Source organism: Pteronotus mesoamericanus, unplaced genomic scaffold (genome assembly GCF_021234165.1).
Source record: "Pteronotus mesoamericanus isolate MK-2021 breed Mesoamerican mustached bat unplaced genomic scaffold, CSHL_Meso_final contig_20, whole genome shotgun sequence".
Taxonomy (NCBI): domain Eukaryota; kingdom Metazoa; phylum Chordata; class Mammalia; order Chiroptera; family Mormoopidae; genus Pteronotus; species Pteronotus mesoamericanus.
Window position 1 is genome coordinate 16,455,430 of NW_026555085.1, and position 12,672 is coordinate 16,468,101.

At 35.9% G+C, this 12,672-nt stretch overlaps 1 protein-coding gene across 2 annotated transcripts in view; it reads left to right on the forward strand.

Annotated features, from left to right (window-relative positions):
• Positions 1–12,672, forward strand: part of CD2AP (CD2 associated protein) — a 132,809-nt gene that overhangs the window by 24,862 nt on the left and 95,275 nt on the right. For both annotated transcript variants that reach the window (XM_054569470.1, XM_054569471.1), the window contains exon 2: positions 7,180–7,340. In XM_054569470.1, coding sequence (XP_054425445.1) covers positions 7,180–7,340 — 161 coding nt within the window. The remainder of the gene's footprint in view (positions 1–7,179; positions 7,341–12,672) is intronic.

Below are 12,672 nucleotides of genomic sequence, written 5' to 3' on the forward strand. Positions count from 1 at the left end.
TTTTGGTTACTTCTGTTTTGTCTTGAACCACAATCCCACAGTCAAGGTGTGATGTTTCCTGAGTCATCCAAATAACATTAAACGGGGCTCCAGTGCTTGTGTGCATTTGTTTAGGGTCCAAAATTGTGTGTATGGATGTTCAGAGGTAGTACCCTTGATAGTCCTTGGACTCCAGTCTTATACCTTGGAATCACAGAACTTTTGAAAGTACAGTCTAGCCTCTAAGTCATGTCTTTAGACTTGGCAAATACCTCCCAGGGCAAAAGTAATCCCAGTATTATGATTACCTCTCTTGGTTCCATTCCTCATCTAGATTTCTTTCTTCTGATTTTTATATTTTCAGTTTTTAAATCTTTAAGGAGGTGATTTTTATATTTCATCCAGATGTTTTAGTTGTCTTTTTCTGGGACTGTTAGTACAAATTATGTAATATTTTATCACTCTTGTTTTTTGATATCATATTGTAAAATCTTTATTAACAGTCACATAAATGCTAAAATGTGATATCTGATCAATTTGGGCTGCTTTCTTCACACTTTAAAAATAAACTGATAAGTACTTAAATTAATTAATTTAAATTTCTCTTTCTCCTTCAGTGGTAATCACATTTGAAATGAAAGATGAGTAATCCACATCCAGAGATTCTAATCTGAAACGATTGGTTTGATAAAAGAGTGGGTCAGGTGGAAGAGCCATTAGTGATAGATAAGAGTCTGTATACTTTTATGTTACTGCAGTGTTTATTAGTATGTACATCCCCCCCATTTTTATTTAGTCAGTATTTTTTTAAATTGAATTTTAAAGAGGGAGGGGGAGAGAGAGAGAGACATCCATTTGTTGTCTTGTATGTGCCCTGATCAGCAATTGAAACCTCAGCCTTGGCATGTCGGGGTGACTCTCTAGCCAACTGAACTACCTAAGACAACATTTATTTTTTCACTTTAAGCAAATACTTTATGCAAATCCCTTTCTTAATTTAGTAAAACCCAGTTATTTTAAGTGGTGGAGTATTGTTAATTTACTTTCTAACATGACAGTTTTCAATGAAAGAGTGAGTTTTTTGAGTTTTCAAAATATGGAGGGTGCTGATTCTTGGAATGATGGTCTGTACGTAGTTGTATATTGAACTCTAGTATTAAATAAGATTTTATTTAAATAGTTTTAACTTTACAGTTACATAATGTCTGGTGAGTAAAGTTTTTTTTTTTTTTTAGTAACTTATTTTTACCCAAATTATATATATTTATTGTAGAAATGTGAAGGTATGGGTTACCATTTACAAGACTACCCTCATTTCTAACACCAGCTGCAGAGTTTGGGGGTTCCCAAGATTGCCCTAATGTTTGATAACTTGCGAGACGGACTCAAAAAACTCATAGAAAGCAGTCATACTCTTGGCTCTGTTTTGTTACGGTAATGGGATACAGATTAAAATCAGGTTAGGGAAGCAAAGCATGGGACAGAGTCCAGGAAGGTTCTGGCGTAGAGCTTCCTGTGGTCTTCTTCCTGGAATCATGGGCAATATTAACTCCTCTTGGCAATGATGTATAACATTATGCAGAATATTGCCAACCAGGGAAGCTCACCTGAGCCTTGGTGTCCAGTGTTACTGAGAAGATATAGTTGACTACCCGTATGACTGATCTTTTTAGTCTTTAGCTCCTATAGAGATAGAACGGATATTACATAGCCCAAAGCCTTCAATATAATTGCATTATTAGAATGTATGGTGCAGTTTCCAGGTAAACAAAGGCACCTAAGGAACCTCAAGGTCCCCAAATAAACAAAAATACTCTTCCCAAAGATCACATCCTAGGGAGATGAGGCAAGGTCCAGACCTCTCTTTTGGGTAAGATTAATTCTTTGCTAAAGATGAATTAAAAGGAGATAATACACAGCATCTCAAATCCCTCCAGATGTCTTAATAACATTTTGGAATGTAACTGTTTATTTGTCTTTGAATATTGGATTATCTGGGTTGATCATCTGTGTCTTGTCTTTGCTTTCATATTTTATTTATGTTTCTTTGCTTTATCTTTTTGGGGAAATTTTCTTGGATTTGCCTGCACCCCCTCATCCCCCAGAAATTAATATGACATGTTGGAAGACAAGAATTTCTAAGCACTTCTCATTTTTTCATGGCATTCTATTTAGATTTCATGAACTTTATTACAGGCATGCATCGTTTTATTGTGCTTCACAGGTACTTTTTTTCCTCTATGAATTCAAGGTTTGTGGCAATCCCGTATTGAGCAAGACTGTCAGTGCCATTTTTTAACAACATTTGCTTACTTCATGTCTTTCACATTCTGGTAATTCTCTCAGTATTTCAAACTTTTTAATTATACTTTTTATGGGGATCTGTGGCCATTGATTTTTAAAATATATATATTCCTATTGTAATTGTTTTGGGACACTTTATTTTTATCAAAGATTTAAAAAACTGGTTTTTAGAGGGGAAAGGAGGGAGAAGGAGAGAGGAGGAGACATCAGTGTGAGAGAGAACATCAGTCAGGGGATGACCAAACCCGTGACCCCTTGCTTTGCAGGATGACACCTAACCAGCTGAGCGTACTGGTCAGGGCTGTTTTGGGGCACTTTAAATCATATCCACATAAGATTTTGAACTTAATTGCTAAATGTGTGTGTTCTGATTGCTCCGTTGACCAGCTATTTCTGATCTTTGTTTTCTCCGGGCCTGCTTTTTTCCTGAGACACAATCATACTGAAATTAAGCCAATTAATAACCGTGCAATGATCTCTAAATGTTCAAGTGAAAGGAAGAGTAGCAGTCTCTCTAAATCAAAGCCTTTAGAAATGATTGAGCTTAGTTAGGAAGGCAAGTTGAAAGCTGAAATACACCAAAAGGTAGGTTCCTTGTGCCAGTTATAGCCAAGTTGTGAATGCAAAGGACAAGTTCCTGAAGGAAATTAGAAGTACTACTTTTGTGAACACACAGATGATAAGAAAGTGAAACAGCCTTATTGCTGATAGAAAGTTTTAGTGGTCTCAATAGAAGATCAAACCAGCCGTAACATTCCTATAACCCAAAGTCTAATTCAGAACAAATCCCTAACTCTCTTCAATTCCCTGAAGGCTGAGAGGGGCGAGGAAGCTGCAGAAGAAAAGTTTGATGCTAGCAGAGGTTCATGAGGTTTAAGGCAAGAAGCCATCTTGCTAAGATAATTAATGAAGATTGGTTATATAAACAACAGATTTTTTTCAATGTACGTGAAGCAACTTTGTATTGGAAGATGATGCCATCTAGGACTTTTAACTGCTAGAGAGGAGAAGTCAGTGCCTGGCTTCGAATGACAGGCTGATTCTCTTGTTAGGAGTGAAAGCAGCTGGTGACTTTTAAGTTGAAGTCAGTGCTCTTTTACTATGAAAATTCTAGGGCCCTTAAGGCTGTGCCAAATCTACTCTGCCTGTGCTCCATAAAAGGAACAACAAAGCCTGGATGACAACATGGAAAAGGAAAAGCAAAGCCTGTTTACAACTTGGTTACTGAATATTTTCAGCCCATTGTTGAGACCTACTATTTAGAAAAAAAGATTCCTTTTAAACTATTACTGCTCATTGACAGTGCACCTCCTCACCCAAGACTGGAGATGTACAAGGAGGTTAATGTTTTCATGCCTGCCAATACAACATTCATCCTGTAGCCAGTGAGTCAAAGAGTAATTTTGACTTTCAAGTCTTATTATTTAAGAAATACATTTTGTAAGACTATAGCAGCCATAGATAGTGATTCCTCTGATGGAACTGGACAAAGTAAATTGAAAATCTGGAAATAATTCACAATTTTATTTTGTGAATTATTTTGCTACATGTCATTAAGCACATTGTAGATTCATGGGAAAAGGTCAAAATATTTATATTAACCGGAGTTTGGAAGAATTTGATTACAACTAACATGGATGTTTGAGGGGTGCAAGACTTCAGTGGAGGAAGTAACTACAGAGGTGGTGGAAATAGTAAGACAACTAGAATTAGAAGCGGATCCTGAATATGTGGAAGTTTTATGGGGAAAATGCTGTCAAATGGCATTGCATGCTACATAGAAATCGTTCGTGAAAGGAAAAATCAATTGATGTGACAAACTTCATTGTTTTGTCTTATTAATTTGTGTGATTTGCTTTATTGCAATACTGCCTTTATTGCAGTGGTCTGGAACTGAATCTGCAATATCTTTTTTTTAAAAAAGATTTTATTTTTTAAAGAGAAGGAAAGGAAAGGAGAGAGGGAAAGAAACATTGATGTGAGAGAGAAACTTCAGTTAGTGGCCTCTCACATGCACCCTGACTGAGAGCGAACTCACAACCCAGATGTGCCATGACTGGGAATCGAATCCATGACCCTTTGCTTTGCGGGACAACACCCAAACCAACTGAGCCACACTGACAAGATCTGAAATTGCAATGTCTTTGATGTAGGCCTGTACATCTCTTGAAGATTCAAATTTGCACAGATTTAAATTTTTACAAGTTTTAATATAATGTAGAAATTTCAGAAGTATAGTACAGAGAGGTTTTTTTCCCCTAATACCTTTCTTCTGAATATTTTAGTGTGTAATTTCTACAGACTAGGACCTTTTCCTACTTAATCATAATCCAATCATAAAATTTAAGAAATTAATATTTATGCATGTATGGACTTCGTGGTTTCTTACTTTATTCAATGGAGTGTATTCAGTTACTGCTATTATTTATTTTGATGTTGAGGGTTTCCTGATATGGCCAGTAGGGGCCTTTTAATTAATTAATTCATTCATTCATTCATTCCTCACCCAAGGACATGCTTAGAGAGGGGAAGGGAGGGAAAGACTAAAGGAGAGAAACATTGATAGGTCACCTCTTGCACTCACCCTACCACGGATCCAGCTTGTAACTTAGGCACACCAGGAATTCAACCTGTGGCCTTTTGGTCTACAGGATTACAGTCCAGCCAACTGAGCCATACTGGCCAGGACGGCAGGAGCCTTTTTAATATCACTTCTGTGTCCTTTTCGCATCACCTCATCTTTGTTTGAGAACTTCCTGCTTTGTGACACAACACTATGTTCCAGGCTCATTTTGCCTTAGCCCTGGAATTGCCCGTATTTCCAAAGATTTCTGGTTCCTTTTAGTCAAAAGCTGATTGGGAACTCTGTTTATGTTGATAGGACTTAGAGTTTTATTTTAGAATTAGCAGGTGGGTAGCTGCCCATGGCTCTGGAGGCCTTTAAATTCTGGAAATCAGTAGTCATTTCTCTAAGAAACCAGCATTCATTCTTAATAACTATACTGGCTTCCCCAAACTCTGTGTGAATGTTTGTGTTACTGATGTGATTAACCCTTTAGTTTTTTTTTTGCTTTGGGAGAAAAGAGCCTGCCCACTGAGCATTATTGTCTTAACAGCTTTTGTGATTGATAATGGGTGTCAGCTCTTCCATGTGGAGATTAATTTCCCTGTTTTCAGGTTTACATTTCCTGTGAGCCCTCCTGTTGTGAATTTCTAGCCTTTCTGGGCTTCTGCAGAGCAGTTTGGCATCTCATTTATAGCTCCTTAAGTTCTCTGGGCTTCCTATTCTGGCTTTATCAGTTACGGCCCCATTTTCGCAAATTTATTACTAAAAAATTCTCACTGGCTCCCTTCTGAAGTTGGGATGTTTTCAGCTGCAAATAGAAATACTGAGTAAAATACACTTAAAACTTAAGATCAAGTAACTGCTGTAACAAGAAATCTAAAGGTATTGTAAATCTTGGGTAGGTTAATTTAGCAAAGATCCTGGTCACTTTCGTCTTTCTCCTCTCTCATCCTAATCATACCTATTCTTTATCTTGTCTTCAAAAGAAGTCTCACTTGTAAAAGTTCAGTAAGAAAGGAGGGAGGGGGAGTCAGTATGGGAATGTCTGTTGGTTTGGTAACCAACAGTGTCTGCCTGTATTCCCTTTTTTTGGTTGTAGGTTTTGCCTGTGTATGATCTTTTTTCTTATTCTTATGGGAGGAAGAGAGATGAATGGAGGTATGGCTAGCATGCTATCTAAATAGAAAATCTGTTAATTGCTTTTCTTTTATTGAGCTATGTAAAATGTTAATGGTATGTATAAATCATGTCCTATAATCTAAAATTTTATACTTAAAGGTGAAATTTATATCCTTATAAATGTTTATTTTAGGGGGTTAAGCCTACAAAGGAGTTCCCATAAGACTATCAGCTGATTTCTCAGAAGAAACCTTGTAGGCAAGGAGCATCTGGAAAGAAGTATTCAAAGTCATGAAAGGCAAGGACCTGCATCCAAGATTACTCTTTGCTGGCAAAGCTACCATTTAGAATGGAAGGGCAGATAAAGTGCTTCCCAGATAAGGTCAAGTTAAAGGAGTTCATCATCACCAGGCCCTCATTTATATGCTCTGTTAAAGGGACTTATCTAAGAAAAAGAAGGTCAAAAACTATGAACAGTAAAATGACAACACACTCGCAACTATCGACAACTGAACCTAAAGAAAACAAAAACAGAAGCAAACTAAGCAAACAACTGGAACAGGAAGAGAATTGCAGAAATGGAGATCAGAGGGGAGGAGGAGGGGAGAGAATGGGGGAAAGGTACAGGGAATAAGAAGCATAAAGAGTAGGTACAAAATAGACAGGAGGCGGTTAAGAATAGTATAGGAAATGGAAAAGCTAAAGAATTTACATGGGCATGAACTAAGGAGGGAGGTGTAGTGTGGAAGGGAATAAAGGAGAAAAGCATGGGACAACTATAATAGCATAAATTAATAAAATATATTTTAAAAAAGAAAAAATGAAATTTTTAAATTAAAAAAAGAAATCAGTTAACAGGCCCTGTTCACATTCAAGGAGAGGGAATTACACAAGATATAACTATCAAGAGATGTGATCATGGAGACTGGAGTTTTTCTGCCCCTAAACACAAAGGGTATAATATCTGACTATAAGAAGAACTGATGATGGGCATTATACTTTGTATTGAGCCTTCTACTTAAAACTTGTGCAGTGCTTTGTACAAAGTAATTGAAAAAGTTGCTGATGTAGCCAAATATTTAAAATCATTAAGGTAGTTCTTGTATTTTTGTGTGATATTATTATTGCTAAACAGTTTCCTAGGTTTAGTAATATGATTAATAGTATTATGCATTAAGTTTTAAACATTAATTTATTGTTTATTTTTTTAGTTGACTATATTGTGGAGTTTGACTATGATGCTGTACATGATGATGAATTAACTATTCGAGTTGGGGATATCATCAGGAATGTGAAAAAACTACAGGAGGAAGGATGGCTAGAAGGAGAACTAAATGGAAGAAGAGGAATGTTTCCTGACAATTTTGTTAAGGTAAGTATTTTCAGTTAAATTTCTAGCTGATGTTTCATAGGATTTAATCTTTATTTCTTAATGTTATATATAAGTGTATAACTAAATGATTAGATTCATTTTTTCTTTGCAGAATTTAGAATACTAGAGGTCAAAGCACTTCTGTAATGGGCGTCATTGTTTCTTGGTGTCCTTGTAAATAACACTGTGTGTATACATGTATATGTCTGTCTGTCTATAATTTTAAATAAATAGTAGTTTGCAGTTGAAGAGTACTTCAGGTCTTGCTGAAATTCTCCTTTGAGCCTTCAAAAGTCTTGTGAAGTAGGTAGGGCAAACGATAGCTTTATTTTAAATATGGTTACATATAGACAGAGGTTAAATGGTTTACCCGCTCTTGGATAACTCATAACACAGAGAATCTGTATAGAAATCCAGAATTGTTGCCTCTTAAGTTTTATTGTATCTTGTTGCTTTTCAGCATTGAAGCAGTTAACCTATCAAAGTAATAGTTACTCTTCAACTATAACCAAATATTCCTTTTTAATAGATATTCTACTCACTTCTGCTAGAAAACAGTCAAATCTATTACAAACTAATAACGTTAGTAATAGTTTAAGAGAAGAGGAAAAAAGTAAAGACTGCCTGTATATTTACACTTCACTTGTTACTGTCTTATTTCCTCTATTAAGTTTCTTACATCGAATCACATACCTGGCCTCATTAGATTATGAATTCCTCTGGGAAGGTGAGCGTGTGTGTCTCATTTGCTTGTCTAACTTGTAGAGTAGTTATTAAGTAAATATTTGTTCCCTGAATAAATTTATGTTTATTTTAGTTGTGGTTTTAACTCTAAATATGAATGCTTACTTTATTCTGTTTATTGGTTTTAGAGAAGATTAACTACACTTTCCCAAACTACTTTTTCTCTCTTGAAACAGCTGAGAAAAGCTCTAGTAGGGAATTGAGCATATGGGGGAAGGTCACTTTGGTTTTTATTTTTTATTTTATAAATTAACTTCTTTTTTATAACCTAAAATGATGGGCAATGCAGAGACTGGAAATTGGAGTAGAATAATTAGATTTAAACATAGTTAGGTTCCAGCTTTGCCCTTTGCTGGTGGTATGATGTATGATGTAGGGCAAATCACATAATTTCTGTTTTCTTTTTAAAATGTTGTATTGATGGTGTGTATACATAGTAAGACATGACATTGGTCTCTCATCTCTCTTTTTTTAATGGAAAGTGGCTTTTCAAGAGAAAGTACAGTTGACCATTAAATAATGTGAGGGTTAGGAGCACTGGTTCCCCCTTTGCAGCCGAAAATTCATATATACCTTTATTGCCCCAAAACTTTACCACTAATAACCTACTGTTGACTGGAAGCCTTATTGATAACATGAACAGTCAATTAACTCACATTTTGTATGTTATATGTATTATATACTGTATTCTTACAACAAAGTAAACGAAAGAAAATAAAATGTTACCACAAAAATTGCCCTGACTGGTATGGCTCAGTTGGTGGGAGTGTTAACCCTACAGCCAAAAGGTTGCAGGTTTGATTCCCCGACAGGGCACATTCCTAAGTTGCAGGTTCAATCTTTGATCTAGGTGCATACCATCCCCAGTCTGGGTGTGTGCAGTTAGCTGCCAATTGATGTTTGTTTGCTGCTTTTTTTTTTCCCCCAGGGATTTTTATTTATGTTTAGAGAGAGGGGAAAGGAGGGAGAAAGAGAGGGAGAGAGAAACATCAATGTGAGAAAGAAAAATTGAGCAGCTGCCTCTCATATGCATCTCCACCAGGGACAAAACCTGCAACTCAGGTATGTGCCCTGACAGGGAATCAACTAGGGACACTTTACTTTGCGGCATGACACCCAACCAACTCAGCCACACAGGTCAGGGCCATGTTTCTTTCTCATACTGATGTTTCTCTTCCTTCCTTTCTCTAAAAGCAAAGAAAAAGTGTCATTGGTTGAGGAGTTAAAAAAAAAAGGAAAATATTACAAAAATCATAAGGAAGAGAAAATGCATTTACAATATTTACTGGAAAAAATTTGTGTCTGAAGTGGACCTGCAAAGTTCAAATGTGTGTTGTTCGAGGATCAATGAACATTGAAGTAATAGGACACGGGTTAAAAAAAAAAAAAAATAGGTTTGTATACAGTTCTAATTGTGTGCTGATGTATAGTTCCAGCACTGGAAATGACCTACCATGGGATTCCATTTTGAAATGTGTTTCATTTTTCTGTTTTGTTATAACTGATACTGCAGCTTGAGTGAAATGGACTGCTTGCTAATAGAGAATACAGTTTGAGTGTGCTAGGTATGAGAAGGAAGCTCAGTCTGATATATAAAATATACCACAGAATTAGTGTCAGGACATCGGTAGAAACTCGTGTTTAATTTAAAATATGTATAGGTAACATACACAAATAATTATGTATGTACTTATATTTGCATTAGTACACCTACATAAATTTCTTAGCTTTTTCTACTGAGAGGGGCTAGAAGCAGTAACACACTAGTAAACAGACACCCAGTGCCCGGATCTTGATTTCTAAATACATTCACCAATAAAACGAAGCAGAACTCCTTGGAGAAATGGCTGATTTTAGGACTGGAGCAAGGAAAATACAAAGGCGACACTAGAGCCTCTAGTGGTGCCAGAAAGTAAGGAAGTGCCCAGAAAAATAAAATGATGGGCCCATGTCAAAGGAATATAGGAGCCAACCTGAAAGAGCTCCCAATGTCCACAATTTGAGCAACAAAATAACCTAGTATTTGATTATTACCCAAAGTAGAACATAAATATGCATGAGTCCGTGCTGATATAGATGGCTGAGTAAATAAATAAATGGTGAAGGGATAAATTTTACAGAATTATTCTAAAGATTTGTAGATACTTTTCCCCATACCCTACCCCTCAACCTTTGCTTCTTCAGAAGCATCCCTCAGATGTGGACTGGACTAAAGAATAGATGGAGGAAAAAATAGTAACTTCACAATGGAGAAACCTGACAAATGCTACTTTAAACAAGTGATAAAGACTAACATTGTCAGTTATAAATTATGGTAATAACACATATCCCCTTCACCTCCATGATATTTATTCTTTTCCTAAATCCATAATCCTATTCTAAGCTTGAGGGGAAAAAAAATCAGAGAAACCTAAATTGAGGAATATTTTTCAAAATACCTGACCAGTACTCTTCAAAAATTACAAGGTCATGAAAAATAAGACTAGAAACTGATACTGACCAGAGGATACTAAGGATACTTGAGGACCAAATGTTTTGTGGTATCCTGGATTGGATTCTGGAACAGAAAAAGGATATTAGTAGAAAAATGAATGAAATCTGTATAAAGTCAGTAGCTTAGCTAGTAGTAAGAGTTGGCTTTAACACTTCAGATGTATATGTGAAGATTCAAGGGAAAGTTGCAATTTATAATAATTCATTGTCTATTTGAAAATAAGCCTTTCGCCCTGGGTGCCGTGGCTCTGTGGATTGAGTTCTGGCCTGCAGAACAAAGGATTGCTGGTTCAATTCCCAGTCAGGGCACATGACTGGATTGCAGGCCAGGTCTCCAGTGGGGGTTGCTCAAGAAACAACCACACATTAATGCTCTCGCCTTCTCTTTCTCCCTCCCTTCTCCTCTCTAAAATAAATAAATAAATAAATAAAATATTTAAAAAAGAAAATAAGCCTTTCAAGGGGACATTAAGGTATGTTTGTTATTCTGTAAATGTGGACACTATGAAGTGAATGGTAGAACTAGGCTTCCACATCCCTGTTATTTCAGATAGCTATACTAAAAAGCAATGAACTCAAATTGGGCAGGAAGGTGGATAGAAAGATCAAATCATTTTTGCAGCCTATTCTAGACACTAAATTTGTTTTGTGACAAACATGACCATTTCGGTGTCCCTTTGCAATGTTAGCTCATCTTTACATGATTTAAAAAGTAATTTATAGAGTATATAGAACAAGGATACATGAACTTAATGTATAGCACATCATCATTTTGTCTTTTTTTGCTTCAGTGTTACTTTATAATGAAGAGGACATTATGGGTAACAATGATTTCTTTGTCGCCTTCTTATTACCCTCTCCCTCAACTACTTGTATTCTGAACTTGTATGTATTCTCTTCTAATACATAGTTTTATACAGATTTACCTGAGATTTCAGTGTGGATACATAATATAGTCACTTCTGCTACAGTGTATTTTATAAACTAGATAGTACATAAGTGATTGGTAAATACAGGTATGATGTCAGATCAGTGGGAAAGTTGTTAGTTTATTTTCCAGGTAAGGAGAATTGTGATAAAGAGTGTAGAATTACAATTTTAGCAAGAAAGGAATAGGTTCTCAGCTTGTTGGTTGGTTGGTTGGTTGGTTTGTTTAAGTGATTATCTGTACTTGGGTATTTTCCTTCAAGTTACAGTATTAATACTGTAGGGCTCTTAATGTCTTGTTCTCACCTCCACTGCTGTCTACATTGTCTCAGCATCCACAGGTCAGCATTTCCACTTTATTATTTTTATGCATTTTTAATAGCTCCCAAGGAATCCGTTGTCAACACTGCTTGGACAGTGCTAAGCTGTTGTCCATCTTCTGAGGTTCCAGTTGCTGTTACTTATTTTCATTTTTAGTGCTCAGGTTCTAAAGTTGTATAGGTTTAGACTGGTCTGCTCCAAACCCAACATTTTATATAATTAGTAGTTTTAGTGTTTGATTTTTATATAAATAGTATTTTTAGTATTTGATTTAGAAGTTTTCACATAATCGGTGGTATTTTAGTGTGTGTGTGTTCAGAACATCAAATGTTTAGGAATGCACATCTAGTTTTATGGTAGAAATTCCTTTAGAACTAGTTAGTTTTTTTAACAGTTGTGTTACATTCCATTGTATGTCTCTACCACATTTTATGAATATTGATGGCTAGTTCCCAGTTTTTAGCTATTAAAGACAGTGCTGCAATAACATCCTTTTGTAGGATGTTATACATAGCAGAGAATTTGCTGTATCCTAGAATATGCAGATACTCATCTGTACTAAATATTGTCATATTTCTTACTATGTAATTATACCAATTTAAACTTCTACCAGTAGGAGGAGAATAGGGAGCCTAATCTTACAGATCTGTAGTAGTATCCACCATTTTTCAGTGTTTTCGTTTTACTAATGAAGTAAGACATCTTTTCGCATTTATGGGCCATTTCAGTTTCTTTCCCTGTGCATACTTTGTTCAGATATACCTGTCTATTTTTCTGTTGAGTTCTTGCTCTTTTTCTCATTGACCTGCTGTAGTTCTTAATGTACAAGAATTTTAAATACTAGTCC